This window comes from Centruroides vittatus, unplaced genomic scaffold (genome assembly GCF_030686945.1).
Source record: "Centruroides vittatus isolate TY-2023 unplaced genomic scaffold, ASM3068694v2 contig_634, whole genome shotgun sequence".
NCBI lineage: Eukaryota > Metazoa > Arthropoda > Arachnida > Scorpiones > Buthidae > Centruroides > Centruroides vittatus.
In genome coordinates this window covers 567,040-593,748 of record NW_027122389.1, presented here as the reverse complement: position 1 = coordinate 593,748, position 26,709 = coordinate 567,040, and the positions used below count along the sequence as shown (strand labels likewise).

Here is a 26,709-nt window from a genome sequence, read left to right as displayed (position 1 = left end):
AAGGGACCAGTGGGCACTTCCGACAGGCCCCGGAAACAGATGCTCATAACTCTCGACCGGGTCGCAATCGTTCATTGCATCCCTCTAATATAACGAGATTAAAAAAACAAAAGGGGGCAAGCCACGTACATTTTTAAAACGGCAGATCGTCGGGGTTTACCCGCGTCCGTTCTCGTCATTTTTGGCAGAATGGCAAATCGACCGGTCAAAAGCATGCTTTTAGATTAATCCAGACAACATAAAATTAGAATTAATACATTCATTGTGGTGTATGTTAATAAAGAATCATATTTAATTTTTTTCTTATCAAGCAGCATTCAAAATGATCAGAACTAGCCCATATTACTGTTGCCACCCATGTGGCCTACCAGACCTTCACTCATCAAAATCATCATTGTTTTAATATATAAAATTTTCTTAAAAAAATGCCAATAATTAAATTATGTTTACCATTAAATAAAACAATAATTACAAAACTACATATTAAAAAAAAAATACTTTATATATACATGTACTGTACACTAGTGCAACGACAAACAAAACAAAGTTACTCAATATGTATTACAAAACACATTAAAGTTATGTCACAACTTAAAAATAAACTGAATTTTTAAAGATCATTTACCTTGTTTACAAAACTAATCAACATTTAATTAAAAACCTAATTTATTTTAGTTTATACAATGAATCTCAATTATTTAAGTATTAAATAATTTTATTCCTTTGTACTCATTTTTATTAGTTTAAATTTATATAAATTAAACCTTAATTTTATAAATTTAAACATTTAATATATTCTTTAGACTTAACTTGTAAGGAAAGAAATATACACGAATTATTTATAAATCAAATAATTAATCAGATTCACACACGTTTAAAATATTACTTTTATTTTCCTGTTGTCGAAACTACATTTTTTCTTTTTCTAGTTGTATTACAGGTTAGTGCTAGACACTACATCTATATTCTGATTTATCAATGCAAGACTTGCAAAACAAAACATGATTTTCTATGAAATTATCATCAGATATATACTCTCAAAATCAGAATTTAAAAGGGAATGGAGTTAGCCTACCGAAGATCTCGAGGATGACGTCGTCATTTCTATAAGAATGTGCCAATTAATTATTTGTTCAAAATTTCATTTTAATGCTTTAAAAGTATGACAATTACTGTCTGTGTGTTTCATTAATACAGTATAAGTCTTTCTTGGATTTTGATAGATGTAGAAGTGTTTCTCCACAGATAAAACTAACAATGACACAAAGAAAAGCAATATCTTAGTTTAAATTTATCTTTCATTTAACTGAACAAAAGGAAATAATTGTTGATTGTTAATTATTATTAATCTTAAAATCAACTTAAATCTAATGTCTGAACATTTTACAAATTGACTAAACGATAGTAAACTGATTAACTTAACCAATCTGATTCGTATTTCCTAACTAATGTAGTTTTCTCTTTTTCCTAACTTTTCCTATTTGTGGGAACTTCATTATTATTCTACACTCTGCAAAAGATTTTGACACGTTTCCTAAATGACTAAGAATTTCAAAAAAACATTGACATTTACACGACAGTTAAAGGAAAAGAGCAATTTGAAGATTCAAAGCGGGATAACAAGTGAGAGACTGGCTCGATGCTAGCCAATCGGTAGTCTATAGGCTTTGACATCACTTCCGACAGACCAGTAAGACCTTCCCGATGTCATCTTTGTGCTGTAATGGGTAGAGCACCTAACTATTCTACAATAATGTCAGATAACATTCCTTCAACTGCAATAAGCATCACACAGTTATAAGGATCTCTGTAACAACTTCTATTATTATACAGATGGTTTCACAAAGGGTCCCCTTTCGACTTACCAATTACACGTTGCTCCTCGTCGTAGGAAAGACCGATCTAACCGGACGAGAGAACACGTTAACTCAAACGACAACCAAGTGTATTGGACTCTTTACAGAAGACTCCAGATTTATTTTGCAGTGACAGCAGTCTATTTGGAGAGAACTTGTACTGGTATCATCATCTAAACTTTATTGGGATTGATTTTTGAGAGAGGGCATCGGTTTGAGAAAAAAATCTCATTGGGCAAGCATACCGAACTCTGCAATTCCGGCAGGTTAAACGACAAAAGATACGGGAACGAGAACCTCGGCCTTGCCGTTAGATTTTATGTCTACGTAGTAGGCAAAAGTTTTACTTTACGGGACGATAATGCTCGACCCCGTAGATCCGGACCGATCGTCCGGTACCCGGAAGAGAATGCAATCGTCCACTCGAAGCGGCCCGCTCGCTGGACTCGAATCCAATAGAGCGTGTACAAAATGATCCAGAAGTTATATTTCATTCTCTCCTTGCAATACACAAGAATTGCACATTACCCTATGATAAAAATGGCAGCTAATAATAAGTATTCTCTCAGACAGCCAGATTCATAGCACAAGGCATTGCTAGAATATTTGCATCGTAAGCACCCATATTATTATTAATCAAGGTCATCCAAACCAACCCTCATTTCTCCCAGCATTGCGAAGTGTGAAATTTGTAACCATTCTTGCAACCAACATGAGTTTAAACAACAGGGACAAGGACTCCCTTCCTCCTGCCTGGTAATATCACCCCACTCTTTCACATCAACTGCCACCATCGTAATCCATTTTTTCCACTCGTTTACTTTATCGGAGACTATCCCTTTGTCCTTTCTTCCAATGCCGGCCTCGTCTTTTGACCGTCCACACCCATTAACGAGGTTTAAAACATTAGCATCCTTTTTTAAAAATTACCACCATTAAAAGATCCATTAAGTAATTCGGCACATCATTAATCATCACACTCGACGTTCCCGCAAAAAGAGACTTCACCTTTCGGCGTACGAGCACCTCTATCGTTATTAAGTTCATTTATCCGGATTGTTCGATCGAGTCGTTTTTCGGGTATAATTACACCTCCGAACGAGACAGACGGGACATTATCGGAGTCTTAGACGATATACCATAAGATCAAAAAAAGTCAAAAAACCATACGTCTACACGTGACCTTTTGCAAGACATAGTCCCCGAAATCGGCCCACTTCCAAATTGCAGGCAATCGGGAGTCGCGTCACTCCGCTAAATGGCACGGGCTAAATAGTTAAACTATTTAGCCCACGCAACCAGGCCGGAATCGACGGCTCCACCATCGGCGGGGCACTCGACGTCACGTAGCACGGGGGTGTCGAGACGCGGGCGATGGCGAGCACCAAAGAGCGCAACCACGCGCAAAGTGCAATCACACGTGTACAGTTTTGTCAACTTTCGTGGCCGTACGGGGGATGCGCGATTCCGGGGAGTGGCTCGGAGTTCACGTCTTACCGTTTTTGTTTACATACAGTACGTCTCTGGTATTTCTATACGATTTTGTGCCAAACGAGTCGTTTATATTAAAACAATGGGCATTCGCACACGTTTCGCAAATTATTTCAGAAAAAGTTAAGGCAAGGACGTTTACTTTTTGCCATTCATTTTCAAGTAAGCGCATTTGAAGTATTTAATCGCGAACATTTATAAACGTATCTAAGATTAAAGAAGATTTTTACCCGATCGCCCTCTTGAACTTCGGCGATAACTTCGCCAGTCGCAGGATTAATCGTTTGAAAAGTTTTTCCCGATGCAGAATTTTGCCATTCGTTATTGATGAATATCTACAAAAGACGGAAAGGTAATGAAAATCGGCAAATCTTTATAAACCTGGTGACGTTTTTCGTGCAAAAGTACGACTCGCCTTGGTAAACTGCACTTGAGGTCGAACGACGGGTCGAGGCAGCGACGACAACAATTGCCGTCCCGTTTTCTGCAATTTGTGAGATTTTTGCAGAAAAGATCCGACGGACGCAGCCGAAAGACGTAACATCTTCTCAGTAAATGAAGCTTCTCCGCTTATCGGCAAGTACACACGTGACACGTGATTACCACACATCGCATTGTTCGGTCCCGCCCTCTTTCCGTTTCCGTGTGTATCGAAATTATTTTGTTAAAAATAACTTATAATAAATAATTATTATTGTTTAATTTATCATTTATATTTTTATTAAAAATTAATATCTTTGCTTTAGTCTGTCATTCCATAATGAGTCTCAATCTTAATGTAGTAATTCTTCGCCCGTCTCCAATCTAAATAACAAATTGAAAATCTATAAAATTATTGTATAATTTAACATTTTGACTATTATTTTGTAATTTAAACTTTACTACATTTTTTATTTTTATTCGTAATTGATGCGACTGACGAAATGTGTTAATGTTTGTAGATGGCGCTAACAAATTGAAAACACGTGGGAACCGAGCGATGTAAATCCTGTTATGTGTCGTCGAGTGTCGAATTTTAGAAGTGAGGTTTATCGCCGGTGAGTTTAGCTTTCGCGTAACGATAATCGTTAACTTCCTTTAGATACGGAGATATTGCCTGACAAAAGCCGCGAATTTATTCGGAGAGTCGAGAGAAGACAAAATTTTACCTCTACCGTTAGCCGGTTGAAGTTTACCTTTGTAGTCCCAATGGCCGCGCTTCGGTTAGATTAACTACATTTTTAGTAGATATTTCCTTTTTAGGTATTCCTTTCTTCTGTCTACTGAAAATGTAATTAATCTAACCTAACCTACCTAAGCTAACCAAAGCGATTTTTTTCTAACTCTCCGCCCTGTGGACACTACGATGGCCTCTTTTAGCAAGCCCATTACGGGTTCGGTTAGGCCCACAATGGGGTGGTGACGGACGGGACCCGACGTATTCGGACGGACCACCTTCCCAAAAAATTCCTGGAGATTTATCCACCCGTCCGGATTCGAACCCTGGTACCCGGAGCGGTAGCCTGTCACTTTGACCGCTCGGCCGTCGAGCCGTCAAAACTACCGAGGTAGGATTGTTTCGCACTATGACCGACTGGTCCGACTCCGAGTCGTGTTGCCGTGGCGGCAGCAGTCGGCCGACCGACCGGTCGTTCCGGTCGGACAAATTTAAAAAGTTAAATATTTGTAGTCGGGTCGGAGCAGTCGGTGAGCTACGGCCGATGAGAGCTTCGAAGCTATAACCGATCGGAGTTTAGATTTATCTGAAGTTAGAAAATGGTGGAAGGTACAGTTTTCTCGGAAGCTTTAATAAACGAAGTCAGAAAATATCTGTGGCTTTATGATATTCGGTGAGCCAATTATAAAGACATTAAAAAAAATAATTCTTGGACGGAGATTTCCAAGAAACTAAACATTGAAGGTACGTGATTGACTATAAAACATTCCAATAAATATTGTTGTCAAAGATATGGCCTGATGATAAATTGTAACATATTCAGAACTAAAATTTCTGCATACGAATGAAATATGTTTTAAAACAATTCGAAATGTACGATCGCTTTTCGTAATGGCCATGTTTTCTGTTTAAATTGAAAAACTTACCGTGATTGGCTAGTGTTTTGATCCGTAACACGCATTTCGATTGGTCCTTACGAGTCGGCCACCAACATATAATTGTACTCGGCGTGAATGCTTTTACTACTAGTCGGTCCGATTATAGGATCGGTCGATCGAGTCGGTTATAGTGTGAAACAGCCTGTAAACTTCGACCCCTTAGCCGTATGCTAGGGTTGTGGGCCATATTTGTAAAAAGAAAACATCAAAGTGAAGCGCAAGTGACGAATATTAACCCCCGAAATCTGCCCGTCCGGCCGGGTTGGAGATCCTCAAACACGGACTATAATTTCTAAGGTTTACGATCATTAAGAAAGATCGAGTAAAAAGTATTTGACGGCATTAGGAAATAGCGTCGTACTTGTGTTTTGGTCTTTAATGAAATTCTCGTGCCACCAAAATTTATTTCAAATTATTAAATTAAATCTTGAGACTGTTGGCCGACGTATTTGGACCGTCAAATCTATTGTTTTTGGAAAACGAAAACAATTCTTAAGATCTAATTTATGTAGAGTTAACCAGTGTTTCCCGTGTTTTGAATGGTATTTGTATTTTTTGCCGGACGGCTTTCCCTCCGGTGCTCCAAAACTGCCATTTTGTCCGAACGGAGATGCGTGGAACTCTGTGTGGATCTTTCTTTATGGAAAAACATTAAATGCTCGTTCGACTCGCTCGTCGGTTTGTGACAATTTCGAAACAAAAAAAGAAATTGATAATTTTTCAGTTGTTTAAATAAATGTTTTAAATTAAAATGATTAAACTAAACTAAACCATACTGCAGAACGAGACCGTAAATGGATAAATATAAAACAAATAACGTAACATAAGAATTAAAAATAATGGTACAACTTTCTAGAGTAGATCTTTCTACCAAGATCTATTCTAGAAACTTTTTACCAAGCACTTTGGTAGAAAGATCGAAAACGTTCGTTTATTTGTTGTATTTGTATCTTACCAGAAATCTAAAGGTTTAGAAGCAATAAAAATAATGAACAGTATTGCGTGTGTTAACGAATGGAAAACGACGACTTGCAAGAAATGGGATGCATTTACGTTTCGATATGCTGTGGATCAGATTGTCAAAAGGGAAAAATTTATAATTGAGTATTTAAAACTATTGTGCTAAACGTAAAAAATACTTTTTAAAAATATAATGACGACAAAAGTCCGTTTACTGGAGTTTGTTTTAATGACGGTGTTTCTTCGAGCAGTTTCGGGCAACCGAGCCTGGGAAATATGTGAACAAATTGATTTGGGGCCAAACTGCCGACGTTCGCTTACGTAATGTCTGGTTGTCGTATGCTGCAAGACCGTCCGTGATTGTAGGGAGACTTGATCGTACCGAGCCAATTTGCTTGCGCTTGTCTTGACAAAGGGCCCCTGGAAAAACCAAAAGGCAAAGAAAGTGAAAATTGGACTGCAAGAAAAGAGATGTTATTTCGCTCGTAAAACACCCGAAAGTGTTTGGGAAAAACTTATTAGAGTGAACGTCTGCCGAACGGATTTTTGTCGTTTTTATATTTTTAAAGAACTTGGAGTTATTTTGTATTGTTAAATTTGATTATTTGGTATCTCGTGATTATTTTGGATTTTATTCATTTCAGTTGTATTCTTCTTTTAAGGGAATAATAAACGAAAGTGATTGAGAAGAAAGCTACCGATCGCTTATTTGCTCGATGGCCTTTGCATTTAAAGAACTGAGTAAAAGAATTCATCCGTGGAAGTCGAGAAGTCAGTTCGTCCAGAGTCTGTGTGAAAATATTGTTTATAATAAAGGTGAGTATTATATTTTTGTTTAATTTTAAAATAAAAAATTAGTTATCCTAGAAGGCAAAGCATATTTCCCTTGCACTAATCGTAATGCAGGAGTGCCAAATTTTTGTCGGGATACGTCTACGTATCGACTGTCGGAAATTTGCCGATCCACGTCTTCTGTTGGAATGGTATTTTATATTACATAAAATACTATAATTATCACTCTTCTGTGGTAAATATTGCCATCGTTTTATCGGTACTTTACAACCAACTTGTTAAACGTTTGTCTTTGAAACGTGCATAGAAGAGCCATAGTTTTACCACTAAACTGTAGTGCAATTACAAACATGTTTTGCACATTACAATATCTACAGAATGATTTTTCAAATTGCATTATTTATCCATTTTTCTGTGAACGTTCTCAATAGATAAGTATTTGTTCAGTTTTCGGTTGTGATTAGAAAGAGTTTATTTTTTAACCACTCTATATTTATTTTTATTCATTTTTAAATATTTAAATTAAATACTTTCAAAATTAATTAAATGTAATTAAAATAAACTAACTAAAATAAAATTACTTATATTATTTACAAATTTATAAGGAATCAAATTAAATATAATGGAAATTTATATAAAAACTTGACTTTTTTCCAGATAAAGCATATATTTTCTAATCCTTACTTCAAATTATAAATGTATTTTGGAGTATACATTTTTTATAGCTTAGTATACTTCATTATCATAATTATTGTATGAATATTGTTGGAGTTTCTTATAATTTGTGTTTAGAATATATTGGGCACGTTGCCCGATAGAGTGGCTTCGATACGTTCGAAAGCAGATCGACGACGTAGCCCATTTTGTTGGAAACGGACTACGTCGTCGATTCGCTTATCCGGTCGTATTGATGCCATTTACCGGACAGGGTGTTTGTCGAAAGAAATAATCGAGTTAAACGTACGATAAATATATTCTTCCTTTCTTAATTCTTTCCATCCGACGAATGCTAAGAGGAGATAAATTATTTATTTAATCTTTTAATTATAATGTCAAACCGTTTTCCCTCGAGCCCAAATTTCGTACTTGTAGTTAATAAAAGTATTCTTATTTTTATTGAAATTATTTAGAGCCAAATTAAATATTGATTTCAATAATTACATATTTTAATTTATATTTTAATAGATGGTTTAATTGCAATTAACAAGTTTTATGGAATTCCTGTTTATAAAGTTAAAGGTATGTTTCACAATTTAAACTTTTTCCTTGTTAGCAAAGATGTTGGGTAGCGAAAAAGAAAGAGTTTTTAATGACAGTAGTGTCAGTACCTACAAGGTACCGACAATACGTTCGGTATATTTTAAAACTATATCAAAAACAGTTTATAAATAAACTGGTATCACATTAATAATGTACTTTTCATTCTCTTGAAATTTTGTAAAATGATTTCCTGAAATTTTTATACGATTATTTAATAGAATTGTCGATTGATTTTTTTGCCATTACAGGGGATAAAATGATACCGACTGTGATTACTCCCTTCAATGGTAATTTTTCATTAAGTATAGAAGAATCTTTGCCTTTACTCAAAAACGAACTCGAAGTGAAACAACTAAAGATAATTAAATCGACCGAGAAGTAAGGGTTGTGCTATACTTTTATTTGTTTAAAAGAAAATTTATATTTCTAGAAGATATTTATTAATCGTAATTAACAAATAATTGTAGAGTAAAAAAGTTTTGAAAAATAAACCAGAAGTATTGTCGACGTAAGTGTCCGTACGGTGAAACTAAACTACCGTCAAATCGGGTACGGTTAAGGTCGGTGCATTTGGCCCGTCGGCCCCGATTGCTCGAGAATCGTTAAACTAACTGCATGCGGACAACCCGACATTACGAAGACCTCGTTACGATTTCATTTTATAGGTTGTCGGTGTTCTTTATATCAAATAGCCTCGTAAATCAGAAAGAGAGAGAGAGAGAAACGAAAATGGCTCACAGTATTGAATTTTTGTGTATATCTAATAGTTGTAAATCGGGATCATGGTATATCAGATAAAATTGAATTGTAGTTTTTAAGAATATTTTCTCTTTTCAAAAAATTTTGAAACAAAAATTTATCTTTAACAATTTAGTTATTTTCTGACAAATTTATTAGGTATTCTAGTGGAATATTATTATTGTCGTCGAGCGATAAAGTCACGGAAAAAGTTACAAAAGCTTTTATAAGAGGAAAATCTGAAAACATACCACATCTTATATACTGGTAAGTACAATTATCTATATTAATATATATGTGTGTGTAATAATAATGTTTGTATGTACAGTACAATGGAAAGTTAAAATGATGTAAAATTCCTGATTTTCTATTTTTAATTTTAAAAAATTACAATGAAATATGGAACAGATACAAGACATGTATTCAGTTTATTTTTCAAAATAATTGCTTTGTTTGTTGCAATGTTTGCCATAGCAATAGATTAAGGAATTGAAGCCTTGGTGATAGAAAGATATATCACGTAGACATAGCCAACATTTGAAGTTTGGTCTAGTTTGAACAGATGGAAGGGTGTCGGTACCAAATCGGAACTACGGGAAGGATTTTCGATGCGGTATTTAGGAAATTTGGCATCGCAAGCAGTTTGCAACCGTCCCTCCGACGACGAGGCAGACTTATAGTGACAAGTCACGCGCTTTTAATCAGACGAAGATATACAAGAGGAAACAAAACATTGTCTACAGCTGCAGAATCCGTGTTTCTATCACCGAGCTTCGATTCCTCGATCTACTGCTATAGTACGGCATCTTCGTAGACAAGGCAGTTACTTTGAAAAACAGACAAATATGTTGAAATGTAGGAATATGGAATGGCTAACTTATTCACAGTCAAAATAAAAAAGAAAACTTACTTTTTGACATTCATAAATAACATTTGGGATACTTTTAATTTATGACATGATGATAATCAAATTTTATAGTTTATAATGTAAAATATATTTTCCTTTTTCTGTTGCAGGGCTTTGACTGTAGGTTGTCCGACTACAGAAACCGTGAGAGAAAAAGTAGGAATAAAATTGAGTACAATCAATGATATAAAACAGGTATATTTTTGAAAATTTAATAATAAGTTATTTTAAAATGTCTTAATAAAATATTTATTTATTAGTTTATATACTGTTATATTGAGCAATCAAATGAAAAGTTTACTTGGTTTGTTAGTACCGCGAGGTAGACTCGATTCCGCAAGCCATTGTCATTTATCCGATTCGTCGTGCATCGCCAACTTTCATATATATTACTGTCTAAATTAAGTTTTCGTAGTGTAAAGTTACATAAAGAAGATAAACTACAGAAAATTAAGGCGACAGTTTACATAAAAATATCCCAAATTGTTCTGTACGGGCAAAATTTGTTTACAAACTTTATAATAAGTAGCAGTTTGTATACAGTCTAGATTGTAAACAAAAATTATTTAACACAGAACACTATTCAATATATGAATGTTGATTTTGATAAAACTCGCCACCAAAAACACTTTTAAAATGATGAAAAACACCCATTTTATTGGCAATTCAATGCTAACATGTTAAAAACGTTTGTTAGTTGTTCCTAATTTTGCTGTTGTTTACAGATATTATTGTCATCCACTTGCACTCTTAACACTTCAGTATTGAAAAGGAATACAATCCACTTTATGGTTATCTATAAACTTATTTATTTAGAGTTTCAAATGTTATTCCTTATATCTGTAGTAAATGAATGTTTAAGATTTAAATGTTTCTTTGTGACATACAGCAAGGTGGTAACAAGCATTGTTGGCTTGCAGTGTCATCAAGTCTGACTTGCAGAATCACTAAAGTGCTTTGTTTAATCTTCCAGTAGTATTTGGTAGGAAATCTGACAAAAGGATTTTAATCTTTAGGATTACTTTTTATGATCTGCATATATCCTACAATGTAATGTATGTACTGTACAGTACATCTTACCCACTGTGCCTACCTAGTGATGTCAGGTCTCAAAGATTAATTTGACTGACTGACTACTTTGTCACATGTATTCTATTGTTTGAAGCACTTTGTTTGGAGATTTATTGTCATTTAATGCTCCCTGGTCGGTATGACAATATTAGACAGCACGGGGCTGTAAAATACTGATAATTTTCAGAATTCGGCATTGTATCAATAGAATAATTTATTTGTTTTAAAATACTTATAGTTGTAATATCAACATTTATTATGTGCTCGTAGGTTAAATGATTCGTAGACTTAAGTATAATTGCTTATTTTATGATAATTTGAAATTTATCATTGCAGCCTGTGATTCTGAAAGAGATTTCTGCCAATCAAATCAAAAAGAAAGTAGTCAAACCAGTAATTGTGGACTGTTCTTTGTTGGAGAGTAACAAAGAATTATCTTGCAGCTTGGTAAAATTAGCAGTGTCGTCGGGTAAGTTTCTTACTACGGCGATACCTCGGTTTCTGTTGATAATTTGTCCAAAACCGACAAAAACCGAGTTAATTATTTCCATACGAATCGGTGTAAATCTAATTAATTCATTCTAGACACTCCATGATACATACCAAAAACACATTTTATAGAAAACAAATATAGTGTTTAATACTAAAAACAATAATGTAATGAATAAATGAACATTTAACATGGCATTTGAAGGGCTGCTGGGCTCTGGAAACTTTCTATGGTTCCATGATGGAGCTAAAAGGAAAGCAATGAAATTGTTTGGCTTTTTTTTAAACTCTTTATGCCCTGTGGGCACTAGAGGGCCTCTTTTAGCAAGTCCATTATGGGTTTGGCCAGGCCCACAATGGGGCGGCTGGGTGGTGAGGAACGGGGCCCAACATATCTGGATGGACCACCACCCAAAAATTTTTTGGGGATTTTTTGACCCGTCCGGATTCGATCCTGGGTCCCCCAGAGCGGTTGGCTGCCACCTTGACCACTTGGCCATCCGGCTGTCATAGAGTTGTTTGACTAGATGCGCGGGCTAATGTTCACACTACGAGAAACAATGCCACACATAGCAGGAAAACGCATGGGTCACCCTTTGTTTTTGCAAAATTAGCAGCGAGGTCATACGGGCACACCAACGAAATCCGAGGCAACCGACAAAAACAGAGAGAAATTTTTTTGCGAAAAAAATCGACGAAAACCGAGGTATTACCGTATTTGAATATTTTTATTGGCCGAGGTAAACGTAAACAATACTAAAGGTTAAAATTACGTTGTATTAATTCTAAATTAATAAAAGTATAATTGTTGAAAGACATTGTTAACAATAACAACAAATTAAATTATAAATTTTCCCAATTATCAACTTTTATATCATCCGGTTCTTAATTATTAAAGAGCTCGAAGAGGTTCGAAAGTATAATTCCCGCATTTAGCAGATACATTAGCAGCTCGCTCTTTAGACGGCAGTGCAACATTTTCAGCTTCTGCTCTCACTTATATACAATAAGTGGAATATCTTAGATACACGCCATATTGGTTGTTGCACGATATAAAGCTGTTCAAATTCGAGAATGATACCTAATAATAATGCTCATCAATCCATGTTACTGCAACACGTTAAATTAAACGTATACTTTGTGCTTTGCACCGGACCATCGTCGGAATAAACTATAAATTGGGTGACCCAGAATCCCGGCGGACGAGGATTTACGGGCCGCTTCGGAAAGAATTATCGACAGACGGAGCCTAACCGAAGGATGCCACCGGACGGAAATTTCAAACTGCAGTCAGAGCCGTCGTTTCCATCGGATCGGTATATTACTTATAAAGATTTGTACGTTGGAGTATAAATGATAATATTTTAATTTTATATTGTCTAAGTGAATTATAATGGCAGCTCTTACTTATATATTTGAATTTAGGTAAAAAATAAATGGACACCCTACTATACAAGAGGGAAATTCTTATTGTCACTGTTACTGTCATAAGAAATTACATCATCAGGCAAACAAATGCCTGATGATGCCCATTCAACACAAGTGGTAACATTTGCACTTGTTTTAAAAATTGCTGGTTTATAGATTTTTGTGGTTTCTTTTAATATTGTTTGTTGCTTTTCTTCGAGAGAATTACATTATACAATTCTCAAATTTGGAAAGTACATCATTTTCAAGCAATACTATCTTAAAGATTTCTGTTTTTTTGATAAACATTTTGAGTTGAAGAATGTGTCTTATTTAACTTGAAATTATCATTTTTATGAAATAAATTTTGTAACAATGATACAAGATTTATGTTTTGCTTGAAAAAAAATCCATTTTTATATAGTAGTGTTGCACTAGGAACTGGTATGTATTGCACACAGGGAAATTGTATTTGACAAGGTGATTCTAAATTGTTGTCAAAGTTTCCATGGAAACTATTTATTACAATATGAAAGTGTATCTTGTTTTTGATTGGAAAATTATAGAACATGGAAACCTTGATAATTTAGAATCAACTTGTATAATTTGGAAATATTTTACGAGAATTTATGTCTGGGAGACAGCTTGAAATCTATATTAACGGTACTTTTCTCAACAGATAAAAGGTCACGCGGTGTGGATGGGAGGTATCATTTTGTTTCTCTCTGGTTTTGGAAAGTGTTTTTAAGGGAATTTTTAAACACTCCACAACCAAGTAGTCTGAAAGGGTTGGGTCATTGTATGGTTTATTCTAGAGTGTGAAACAAATAAAAAGGTGCCCGTTTCAAAGGACTTATGCTTTTGTTAAAATTGAAGACGAAGATTATTAAAACTTTATTTTTGTATCGACCGCGACTCCTTTTCGTACGGCATAGAAATATATCGATGATAGTTGATAAGAGATTTATTTACGTGTATGAAAATGTCCAAGTTTATCCAAACTGGAATAATTAATAGTATGTTTTGAAGTCCTCATTCCATTACTTTGTGTTTTCATGGTATGGTAGAACCCTTATTGTCCAAAATAGTTTGGATAAAACTTATGGCCATAACCATTATGAGAGATTTATATGGTATATCACTTTTAAATCAGTAACAGATAACACACTGGCACAAAATTATCTTTTACCATTTTAAGTTTTCTTATAATTCGTAAAATAAAAGTGGCATATTCACTTAAAGGTTTGGGATTCTACCGTATTTTATAGACAATTGTTTGCAAATTTGCCAGCTTTTATTGTTTTTAAACCCAGCTTTGAAAGTTTTAATTATTAAATATCCACAATATGAAAATTCTACAATGTTTTCGATTAATCTGTGAGAGACTTCTTAGTTTAATTGGCAAACCGTACGTGGATTCTCGCAATAAATCTTGTCGATAAATCTCGGTTTATACGTGACTAATGTGGACTTTATTCTGATTTAATTTCATAGATAAAAGTGAGATTATTGGGCTAGACTTGAAATTATGAATACTTAATTTTAAACTAAATATATAATTTGATCATTAAATTTATAGCTATATATATATATTTTTTTCCAATTTCAGTAAAATCACATTTTTTGAAAGTGTACATGACGACGAGAGGATCTTACGTACTCGGAGACGTGTTTTTTGGCAGACGTGTCGGTACGGTGTTTGGTAAATCTGTCGAAACGAGCACGACGTACGGTGCCAAGGTATTAAACATAAATCCAAACAGACATTAATCCCATTGTATTATACATCTAATTATTTTTGTTTTAGTAGAGTTTACCCGACGACATCTGCCAGAAACTTCGACTTCCCCGCGGTACGAGTAACGAGGCGATACCCGTCATGCTCCATCTAAATTCGATCTTTCTCCGAGGATACGATTCGGGGAAGGATCTGGTCGTCGCCGCACCACCCCCACCCCATTTTTTATGGATGTGTGAAAAACTGGAAATTTTTCCAGAATGTTTAAAATATTTAGAATGTAAATAAAATCCTGAAATCTAAGAATTATTTTTATTTTTGTTACTATTATACAAGTCAGTTTTCTTCCATCCGAGCTTCCTTTCTTTCTTCCACCATTTCCATCTGCGCGACCGAGACCGTAGCTGAGAAGAAAACGAAGTGAGACGAACATAACTAAATTATTGCAAAAAATTAAAAGATTTATATACTCACCTGCTGCTGGCGATTTAATCAAAGCCATGTTTCTCTGAATTATCTTCAGATCTGCTTGTTTTTCCAGAGCCTTTCCTTTCTGCAACCTAATTTTGAAACAAGAATTTAACTGTGCTTTAATACAATGAGAAAAGAACACTATTTAAACTAATACGAATTGTGTAAGGAATTAACATAAAACTTCTCCCAACCAAATGATACCCTCTACTTCAACAAATATTTGTTTAACAATACATTTTTAAAAATTGTGTTCTCAAAATATACAGTACTTTAAGAATCTCTTAATTCGGCAATTTACCACAATTGTTACGTGCATTTGGTAGGCGTCGGCAAGTTACCGGATTTAACATGTTTTTAATATTTTAGCATCTAAATTTTTTGTTTACCACTTAAAATTAATTATTATTTTTGCTTTGCTTACTTGAAACACACTTCTAAACTTTTTAAGTGCACTAAACTCGAGAAACATTAAACTTTTTAGAGTTTAGTGCTTTAATTTTGGTATCTTAAGGGCTCGGAATCTATCGTTTTCCAGTGATTTTGAGAAATAAATTTTAGCGAACCTATCCGTTAGTCAAAATCCTCCAGACCCTGAACTTATTTGATAAAAATAATTGTAAAAAACTTTGTTTAGTGTTGCAAATTACACTAATTCTAAAAGTAAGACATCCCTCTATAATTTCTGGGGAATTATGCTAAACTGTTTTAACATAAAGTTCTGTAAGAAGGTGTACACTTATTAAAATAATTACAAAAAGCATTTGCCTTAACAAATTATGTTTTAGTTTTTGCCTAGGATAATTTGGGTTGTGACTGCATACGAGATTGCACTTTAAAGCTTTGTTGTTACGAATTAATATTGAAGTTAACATGCTATGAGAATATATTTTATTTTAGTTATCCAAACATTTAAATACGGTAGAGTAAGATTACTCTTTTCTGCACTCGAAAACCGTCTTAGAATATAAGAGAATTTAGAGGTATTTTCTTCTAGAGTCTAACGGAAAAGAAACCGAAAAGAACGAGCGGGCGTACGCAAGAGAAGTTAATTCCGAGACGGTAGAGAAAGAAAATCAACGGGAAAAAGAAAGATGCGGTCATCTCCAAACAACCACCCCTCCCACAGGATTTATATATATATACACGTGAACATTTATATAATCAAACCTGTTCAATATAAATTGTCCTTCTCTTCTCTCTTTAATTTCTTCGATTCTTTTCATCGTCTTCACTGAAAAGGTGCATTGTTCGTATTATTTAAGCACTATTTATCACTGCTAGTTTAGAGATAAATAACTTACGCGTGGTCTGCCAGAGTTCTCTATTATATTTTGTCGGAACGTTTCTTCTCTTCTCGAATTCGAAGGCCGGATCGACGGTCAGTTCCTTGCCGGCGGCCTTCCTGAAGGCTTTGGTCCACCTGGTCTTGCGCGGATTTCGCTTTCTCTTGAAAAGTTTGTGGCATTTCGACCTGCAGAATCTGAAAATCTGAAGAAAAATTTGTAAATAACTTCCTTTTTGTAAACGAACGAAACAAAAAACGTAAAGTATTACACGACATTCTTTAAATCAAATAGTTTACAAAAGATACAATAATAAAATAAAAATCTTTATTTGATTATCTTACAAATAATAATGCTAACTTTCACGGCCGTCTTAAAAAGAAAGGATTGGAATCTAAATTGTAAATAAAGCAATCCCGGGGCAGACAGATAAGAATGGACCAGATTACAGTTAATTGTTACGGCAGTCCGATACAAAAGAAAATTAAGATCGACCAAAAACATACACAAGTATCCAATAAACCGCAGCGGTTTGCCACGTCTGCGATTTCGAGAATAAATCACGTAACGAGTTCGATGTAAAACACATTAACATCGACGGTTCTGCCTCAAAAGGGACCGTTCGATACACAACTCGGTACGTAAACAATACTTCTCTACAATGAAACAAATGCAAGTTTAGATTTGTCAATCATGTTTGATCAATAACACACAACTTTTTAAGTAATTTCAAAGCAAAAACAAAGGATCGAGCTTTTGTACATCACTCGTGTCCAATTTCAATACGACAGTTAGCTCTTGTTGTCGAGACGGGTAATTGCCACCAGAGCATCATTGTACAACAGCGCAACAACCATTTCTAATTATATCTGTATTATTTAACATTGCATTAAATAAGATGTAAAAAATTAGAACTGTGCCGTAACGAACAGGTTTACAAATCTGATGAAAATGCAAAACTATTGTCCTCGAGTCGTTTGTACCCACACCGCACAGTGGGTCATAGTAAAGAACTAGGAGGACAAAAGTCAAAAAATGCATAACTGGAAATGACTCTTACAAGTTTACAAATTAAGAAATAACATTCCAGCCAGTCAACTGCCATCAATAATTTTTAAAATACGCACCGTGGCTTTGTTAACCAACAGAAGAAAAGCATCAGTTTTATATCTGGTTGGAAACGTAACGTCAAGTGTCGTTTTCGGACTCGTTTCAAATAATTGTTTCACTGTCTGTTTTGAGTGTTTTTATTGAATATTATGATGGATAGTAATCGCCAAGGTACGTATTTTAACATGTATATTTTATTAATAATAGTCAATGGTAAAATCTTATAGAAGATAATTGTAAACCCAAGGAATTTTTAAACTTTATTTTAAATAAGTAGAACTTTAAAACTTCCTTTTTTCTACGTCTTTCTACATTTTAATTTTATTTTGTCCAGATTTTTGAAGGTTTCCTAATTATGTCTAACAGATATTTGTCTGCGGAAATGTGTGGATTTTGACGTATAACCATTTTTGTTTCGCAGGGCGTCAACTGGTAGTTAGCAGGAGAGAACTTTTTAAAAAACTACGAGAAGATAAAATGATAAGCGGCTCATCCAAATTACAAAATATTATCATAGACTACGTTAAAGAAAAGTTTAATTTAACAAATTCAAATCAAGTTATGGAAAATGATTTAGGTTGAATCATTTCTTGTTTTTTCCATCAGTCTGTGTCCAAGATGGAAGAGATGCAATTGAAATATCAAACATTTTTAGACAAAAAATCCTTTACGGCTCAATCGTATAATTTTTGAAAATGTCGATTTGCCACAAACTAATGCAAGCCGTGCAACACCACAAAAACAAATAACGGGACGTCCCTAAAAGGATTTTTCGAAAACCAGACCGAAAGCAAAAACGAGAAAAGTTTGAGAAATCGTCGACAATCGAAACTCTAAAGATATTACTTATGCCACTGCGGTAAAATTAAAATTATCCGAAAAAAAGAGATGCAGCAGACTTAGTAAAAATTAATACGCAGTCTCCAAAACCGGCAACGAGATTCGAAAAAGCATAAAATGGACCACGGGTGTAACACGATATATATTCTCCCGAAGAAACTCTGGCTTCGATTACCTCCGCAAAGTTAACAATTGCAATATATAATGTTACAGCAAAGCGCTATAGAAAAGGCGTTAATATTTATCCGTGCTACCACGGCATTAAGAAAGGAAAGAAAGCCCGTTATCCGTCGGAGGCTGCTACTACTATTACGGAAGATAAAACCGATATCAAACTCTGAGCTTTAGTGGACCTAACGACGGAACGTCTTTTTATCACTAACAGACGTATTAAATAGTTTCTTTTACAAGTTAAATGTAATTTGAAGAATATTACCAACGTTTACTAGTGAGGTTTGGATGGCAGTGCAGAACAGAATCGATACAAAGAGCTCCAGAAGAATAATAAGAAAATTTAATTATAAAAATGTATTTCGCTAGCTTATATACTTAAGTCCTGCTAGAATCGTCTTACGACCTACCGGAGGAATCACCGCGTTCGTACCAAGACGCGACACAAAGCAAAGCGACAATATCCTCAACTAAAACCTTTAAACGATTATTTACAAATACGCAACTCCGGATAAACTTAATTTTAGATACGATTAATTTTATATTAAAATTTTGGTATTTCCGACTCTTCGCGCCACCTACTCGAACGGAAAACCATCGCTTACGAGATAAGAGAGGCTATCGCATTTCGAGGACGCACGGGAGGACAAAACAGTTTCTCGAGGGGCACTACTACACCCCTAAGCCCGAGCGTCGCAACGGGTAGAAAAAGCTTCTCGGTGCCTCGTACACATCGTCGCTTACGAGTAACGCTCGCACGCATTTATTCCGATTTATACCAGAGAAAACGTGCAACGGGATTACGCACTAAATGCATTTGCAGGCCACTCGTTTACGGAGAACACGAGCGAAAGGAAATATTACTTCCTCAAGAAAGTTACTTTACGAAACAATACGGTACCCGTCGTCCGGCGTTCCCGCTTTTTATACTTAATCTCCGTAAAGCAAAACGTCTCGTCTACGAGGACTATATTAATTACGTAGTATATAGTCCTCGGTCGCCAGGAGCGTATTCCGCCGAATCGGCAACGGAACGCAATCGGCGTAAATACACCACGGCGGGAAAGCGAACGGGGGCACGGTATTTCGTCGTGTTTTTGTTTTATTATTGCCGAATTAAAAAAATATAAGCAAAACAGAAGGCACGGAGTTAATTTATTACAAACGAACGGACGGCATCACGTACATCGACTCGTCCCCGACATTCTTTTTTCATTAATAAGTTCGGGATATAAATTTTAAAGATTATTCCTCCATTCCTTCCACGTAAAGCAGCTTATTTATATCATTTTGTTAAAGGACGACTTTCCCGTACTCGGAATAACTTAAGAGGATACAGATAAGCGGGATATATCCTCCTTTCACCCAGTTTACGGTTTACGTATTCTGTATATTTATTTACACTCGACACCAAACGATCGCCTAAATATCGGGCTATAACGTGGCTAGTTAAATGATTAGAATAAAGCAATTTGACACTAGAGGTAGACGTTAGGCGCCATCTCTTAAGAAAATTAATAATTATAATTAAATAAATAAATTATTAAATAAATTTAAAACCTTCTGGAATAAACCTTCGTTTGGTGTTGAGTTATATACTACTCGGGCTTTCAGATGTTATTTATATATTCATTTACATTTTTTACATATTATTTTAAGACTCTTATAATATATTGTCATAATATTATGATACGATTAAATTGGAAAAGCTGAAGGCATAGCACCGATTAGTTTTAAATGACAAATGCTTTCTTATAAATGATTGATTAAATCATAATTTGTATTTTCGTTTTTTTAATATTGCTGACATAAAGATGGAAAAGGGGAGTATTTTAACCTGAACACGTTTTTGTGTATTGATTTGAAAGAAGCATCGATTCTATCCCATTTGAAAGCCCACGATTCTATCATCTAATCTTTCAAAAAACAAAATTTGTAAATTCCTTTAACTCTATTTATCATATTTTTGTTTTATATTTATATTTTTTAATAAATTTGTACGCGATAGCCTTTCTTATCTCGTAAGCAACGCGAAAAACTTGGAAAAACAATATGGCGGCGAGAACCGGTGAGAAACAACACATCACGACGTAAGAAATCCGATCATTTGGAATACATCGATCTACAATACAAGAAGCGACTACGAGAAACATAAATATAATCAAATTAGATTAAATTTTCGTAATATTTCCGAAAATCATTAACTTAATTCGTAGGAAATCGGGAACGGTCGAACCTAATACGACTGGAACAACTTACCTTGCAATCGTTTCGTACGAATTGTATCCCGTGTCCGGGATAAACAGGAGAAGAACAGAAGTAACACTTCTCTACTCGCATTTCGCCCGGCGATTTTTCCTATCCTTTTCTCTCTCTTTCTCTTCTCTTCGAGTTGATACGGAGATACTAGCCTCGCGATTCTCCCTCGTTCCAATCCACATGCAATCGTATATTTCTCGGAGTGACGTCATTACACTCTCGTTACCGTACCGAAATATTTTATTCTTAAATATATCGAAAATTTTTATTAAGTATTAATTTTATTTCATTTATCTTCTTATTTGATATTAAATTTTAATATTAAAACGTGTAAACAACGAAACCCGTAGAGGGCGACCGTCGGCGTTCGTGATTATTGTCGCTACCGCTATTTGTCGCCGCGGAACCCAGTTCGGCCACGCCAGCGCGAATGTAGCCAAAAAGTTCTTGTTCTTGTTCTTGTTCTTGTTCGTGGGTTTATGTTGGAAGGTATGGCCGTTGTCGGCTTTTCTTCCGTAGCCAAAAAGTTACTAATCCGACTCCGTTTTTCGTTCGAGAGTTAGAAAAATTATTAATACGAATCGAATGAACCAAATTACTCGCCGACAAGAAACGTCCCGATTAAAACATTATTTAATTTTTAAGAATCTAAATTGTTTTCCGGGACTACTACCCACGTGATAGTAAATTCGGTTCCCAGACAAGTAGCGCCAATATCAATCTTGCGTGGCGCATCGATACCGAGATTACGTCATCTGTTATGTACGGGCGTCCAGAATATTTTATCTCCATTCGTATTACATAATCTAAATGCGAATAGATAAAAGTTTGGTACTTTCGTCATTTTAAACGACGGAATTAAGTGTCGCAAATAACACTAAATTTAAGACTCACTTTTCGTGCTTTTAATGTACTTTTTTTTAACTCTTTCCGCCCTGTGGGAACTAAGAGGGCCTCTTTTAGTAGGCCCATTATGGCCAGGCCCACAATGGGGCGACCGGGTGGTGAGGGACGAGGCCCGACACCATCCGAACGGACCACCCCCCGAAAAATTCCTGGGGATTATTCGACCCGTTCGGATTCGATCCCGGGTCCCCCAGAGTGGTAAGTTGCCACCTCGACCGCTCGGCCATCCGGCCGCGCTTTTAATGTACTGGCTTTACTTACGAAATTCCACGGGCCACCGCCGGAAGTTCGGTTATATTTTTAAAATGATTTCGGTATCGCGTTTCGGCAAGCGATTCGTATTTGTTGGTTCGAACGAACGCGTCATAAAATCTAGAAACTGTCGGTTGAAAATTCTCGGTTTTCTCCATAGTTTTGGTTCGGCATGGCCCACAATTGAATGTTCTAGTTTCCAAGCGCTTTCTATATCAAAAGTTAAATATTTACGTAAAAATAAAATAGACAGATTTAAGTATAAATGAACAATTATAATTTCTACTAATAACTATGGCTAGTAAATTCGATGAAAATGTTTCCAGCAGCGATCGACTTTCTTCGAAAACTAAAAACAACGGTGTAGTGATCGGCAAAGAAGCCAACGAATTAAAGTGTACATCGGCTACATTAAAATTCTCCCGTTTTCGTAACAATAGTGCTACACTTTTTTGGAGATCCGCGACGAGGTTGTGCCGGTGCCACAACTCAATTGACGCGGAATACAATTTTTGTCTACCGTAATCTTCTAATATACGTAACAATGCAGACACACGTTTGCAGCAAGCAGACAGAATCTGTAAAACATACAATAAATTTGAAAAGGTGAAGACAGACAGATACGATAAATTTATCGGCTGTTTCTATCGCGTCGGAAATAAGATAGATGATATATACAAGCCTTTAACTAATAATCAGAGTGCTCGGGCATTTTTGGGTCCAGAAAATCCCGAAGAACCTTGCTTGGAAGGGATCGACTATAACTGTGTGGCGCCGGGTAAACGATTTCGACCCGCGAGTAACCTGTCGGGCGGAGAGAAAACGGTAGCGGAGTTCGCTCTTCCGTTTGCCATACACTGTTATCAACCCGCTCCGTTCTTCGTTTCGGACGCAATAGATGCCGCTCTGGATAATACTAACGTCGGAAAAGTTGCTCGTTTCGTTCCAGAACGGAGATATCTTTTCGGTGCATACGTATATCCTTAAAACAGGAATTTTACGGTCACGCCGATGCCGTAGTTGGTATCGTTCCCGATCCAGTGGCACGGTTACAAGTGATATTTTATTGTCACGCAAAAAACAGAAAAGGAAAAAAGCTGTTCGATACCCACGTTAATTTTGGTTATTGATACGTAACAATGGAAAGAAGAACAGTTTTAGTTAGAATTGTAATTGGGCAAGTTTAAATATTACAAATATATGTACGTTTATAAGTCAAAAAAGGCCTACACGCGCATATTTTTTCCTACGTTCTAGTGTATTTCGTTAATATTTCGGGATGGAGTAAAGATCAAGTAACGAAATTTGGTACGGTAGCTGGAGTATAAGGAACATCGATGCTATTAAATTTTAGTGTTTAAAAGTCGAAGGGATGGGGAGGTAAGGATGGAGCTCCACCGGTGGGCGAGCGGACTCCGTCTCCGCTCATACTGGCGGAGACCAGACCCTAAACACCAGAGTTCGATCGGGGGTTCGTGCCTCACTCGGACGAGCTGGCAGCGGGAGTTTTTTCCGGGTTTTCCTCCTTGCGTATGACGCCTGAATAGGGGCCAGCTTCCCCCCAAGTCCTCCCGGAAGGCACTTCTTTCTCCTTTTCTCGCGGGGGCCGTCTCCTATAAGGCCGACTTTGGTCGCATCGGTGACCTCTCACCTGTCTTCTCGGATTGGCTGTCTTCTATAAGGCCGACTCTTCCCATCCTGTTCTCTTCCGGCGTAAAGGCCCGAGATGCCATACACGCCTCTCTCGAAGCATAGAAGGTAAGGATGGGTCGTGTAACGTATCTCGAGAGGGGTCCACTCGATGAAGATTTTAGTCTTTTGTAGTATTTACAAATTTTTTATAAAACTCATTAGGCCTACTACTCTCAAAACGAGCTTTTTCCTATTATAATAACACAAAGTTGTTTTAAAGTAAAATCTGATAATAGATGACGCCACTCTAAATTTTATTCGTTGTAATTAATGATAGGAGATTTTATTTAAAAAATAATTTTTAACAGCCGGGAAAGTTACGCAACTCGTCGCTGGATTTTTTTAACGGAGTATTTACGCCCGACCGTACGCGAAATTTAATATTGCGCATAGAGAAGAAACAAAGTATTTGCATCGATTAACGGCACAGGTTTGCATCGACTTCCTCCCGTGAAACAAAACGTCACTTTTTATGTATTTTAGTGTGCCGAAATCTAAAATCCATGGTTTTTAAAAACAAATACAGTCAAACCTGTTTTTATGCGGTCTTTTTGTGCGATTTTTTATATGCGATTTTTTATGCGGTTCCTATCCAGCGCATAAAAACAGGTTTGACTGTACTTTGAATGTAAAAAAACTGTATGGAAGCAAAAACTGATTTATGCGTACTTCTGCCGACTTCCGAAAATGGTATTTTATTATATTTGTATCTTGTGTGTTTACAGAGAAAGAGGTTATGTCTCAGATAAGCTCCAGATAAGCTCTGTTAGAAATATCGTCAAATTGTGTTTAATATTATCCTTTTTGATTAAATTTTATATAATTAGGAAAATATGACGTTTAAGCGTTTGTAAAGCCAAAAATGTTCGTTAATTATACGTTAGTCCAGTATTTATTTTTTAATGCATTAATAATTAATATTGTATTGGTAAATGCTATAAAATAAAATTTTGGATAACTTATGTTATTGCATTACTTTACCAAGCGCTTATATACGTAATTGCGTCAGTTTTAGCACCTATTTAATTAGTTTCACTCACCACAGCGAGCGATGCGGATGATTGTTTCTTTTAAACTATTTGATCGAAAAGTTACATAAAATTGGGGTTGCATAATCGTCCGAAATTATTATTATAATTTTGACTGGAAATTTTAGTTTAATTTATGTCGTATAAAACTGACTGCTCGTACAAGTTTGCTTAATTAATTAATTAAAACGTGCGACTCAAAATACCCCAAAATGGCGGCTCGAGAAGTAGGTCACGCGTGTCCCGACCTTCTTATACAGACCTTGGGCACCGCAGTTGCTAGTACCGCCATCTCGCGGTAAAGTCTGCAATCCACGACGTCGGACTACGGTCATCTCCCGGAGAGATAGGTTAGGTTTGTTGGACAAACCGCGACAGCGGCACGTAATACTAGCCGACCGCGAGCGATAGCGAGCGTGTCGGCGGCCGAGTGGCCGTAGGCCCCGAGGTCGAGGAGCGCGAGGGTGTGCAAAAAGCACTTAACTCCAACTGCAGACGATCGGTGTGCTCGTGGATCGACATCTGTCTAAGCATATATTGCCGACTTGCCGGACTGCCCGTTAAACACGCGATAAGCTTAGTGGAGAGAGCGACGCGACTCCCGGTCATCCCGTGATCGCCGGAAAAAAATATAATAACTTTCTTATTTTTCGCCTCCGGTCCAAAAGTAGAGTATCGTTGAGTTCAAATATATACCCAACGTCCCAAAATTCTACAGGGTGTAATCTATAGTATCCCCAAAAATTCTTCTTCTACTCCTTCCGTCAGAAAAGTTATGTTTTGCGAAGTGTCCGCTAGGAGCGCGCCCGTCATTTAAATTTAGATTTAAATTTAATTTTAGATTTTTCGAAATGCAGACACTTACACAGAATACAGTTTCATCGAACAACCATTCAAAGTTCGGAGAAAGTTTGGTAAGATTAGCTTTTATTATTGTAATTATGGATCGTTTATTTACCGAGCTGTCTGTTAGGGATAAACAACTATTTTAAGTAAGAGAAAAACTACAGGATTTGCCCACATTCTACGAAAAATGTACTTATTTTTTCTACGTTACCTCCAAATTATATGGAAAATTCTACTCTTAAATTTCCTGTCACATCCGATATTGATTATATTCATCATTGCAATTTGCATACGACCATTGCGTTTACTCTTATTACCACACAAATGTATTCTTATATACGATTGTACGAATACCGGCAAAATGTTCTTGCAGGCCAGCACAATAAATAATCGCTGGTTAGAAAAATTAATCATTGGCCACTTGCGCCGAATAATAATTCGATATATATTTAAAGAATTATTTTCAAATTTATCTTTTCGTTGATTTCTCCACTATGGAGAATTTATGTGCTACGTTTTTTGTCTTACGGCCTTCCGCAGTTCGTTCCACACATTGCAGTTTGGACCTGCTCAGCACACATAAATTACAAATTTATGACCACACTTATGCATTTGCTGAGAGAATACTCTCATTAACCAGCGTGTTCAGCCTATTGGAGATACGCTATTAAAAACGGACTTGAGACAAGTAATAACACCGGGTAATACAAGATCTGTCTCAAAAGTAAGTGTACTAATTTTTTACTTAATGAGTGTGCAGCTTAACACATCATTAATTAGTATTTTCACGTTGCTAGATATTTTAGCAGCGTGTCTAGACCTGCTTCAAGTTGATTGGTTAAGTCAAACGTGCACAATCTTTGTTTGTGTGAGATAGTGTTTTAACACATCGTTACGTTTGAAATGGAGAAAAATCTCGAACAACGTTAAGCTATCAAGTTTTGTGTGAAACTTAAGAAATCTGCAACCGAGACATTTGCAGATTTAACCGAAGCTTATGGAGACACCACTTTATTGAGGAACGTGGTGTTTAGATGGCACAAAG

The 26,709-nt window shown here is 35.9% G+C and overlaps 3 protein-coding genes across 6 annotated transcripts in view; 1 reads left to right on the top strand and 2 right to left on the bottom strand.

Annotated features, from left to right (window-relative positions):
- The window catches only part of Aldh (Aldehyde dehydrogenase), a 41,506-nt gene extending 37,565 nt beyond the window's left edge, over positions 1-3,941 (bottom strand). The window contains exons 1-2 of the mRNA XM_067275770.1: positions 3,763-3,941; positions 3,578-3,682 (exon numbers count right to left, since the gene is read on the bottom strand). Of these exons, the coding sequence (XP_067131871.1) occupies positions 3,578-3,682; positions 3,763-3,891 (234 nt within the window). The 5' untranslated portion in view covers positions 3,892-3,941. The remainder of the gene's footprint in view (positions 1-3,577; positions 3,683-3,762) is intronic.
- Positions 3,626-15,109, top strand: LOC136979748 (mitochondrial mRNA pseudouridine synthase RPUSD3-like). 3 transcript variants are annotated; one of them, XM_067275772.1, is made up of 9 exons: positions 3,626-3,699; positions 7,064-7,217; positions 8,379-8,432; positions 8,702-8,831; positions 9,351-9,458; positions 10,209-10,293; positions 11,506-11,638; positions 14,675-14,805; positions 14,876-15,109. In XM_067275772.1, exons 2-9 carry the CDS (start codon positions 7,118-7,120, stop codon positions 15,089-15,091), a joined length of 957 nt encoding a protein of 318 aa, XP_067131873.1. In that variant the 5' UTR covers positions 3,626-3,699; positions 7,064-7,117; the 3' UTR covers positions 15,092-15,109. The 3 variants fall into 3 exon arrangements, with proteins under 3 accessions (XP_067131873.1, XP_067131872.1, XP_067131874.1); XM_067275771.1 differs by lacking the exon at positions 3,626-3,699 and adding an exon at positions 4,314-4,384; XM_067275773.1 differs by lacking the exon at positions 3,626-3,699 and adding an exon at positions 4,314-4,384 and having other exon boundaries at positions 14,873-15,001.
- RpL24-like (ribosomal protein L24-like) lies at positions 15,102-21,141 on the bottom strand. Of its 2 annotated transcripts, XM_067275779.1 has the most exons (6): positions 21,121-21,141; positions 20,941-21,064; positions 16,579-16,765; positions 16,445-16,508; positions 15,278-15,363; positions 15,102-15,207 (listed from the first exon to the last, which is right to left on the bottom strand). In XM_067275779.1, the coding sequence occupies exons 2-6, from the start codon at positions 21,019-21,021 to the stop codon at positions 15,140-15,142; spliced, it is 486 nt and encodes a 161-aa protein (XP_067131880.1). In that variant the 5' UTR covers positions 21,022-21,064; positions 21,121-21,141; the 3' UTR covers positions 15,102-15,139. The 2 variants fall into 2 exon arrangements, with proteins under 2 accessions (XP_067131880.1, XP_067131879.1); XM_067275778.1 differs by lacking the exon at positions 21,121-21,141 and having other exon boundaries at positions 20,941-21,110.
- Between the last annotated feature and the right edge of the window lie 5,568 nt (positions 21,142-26,709).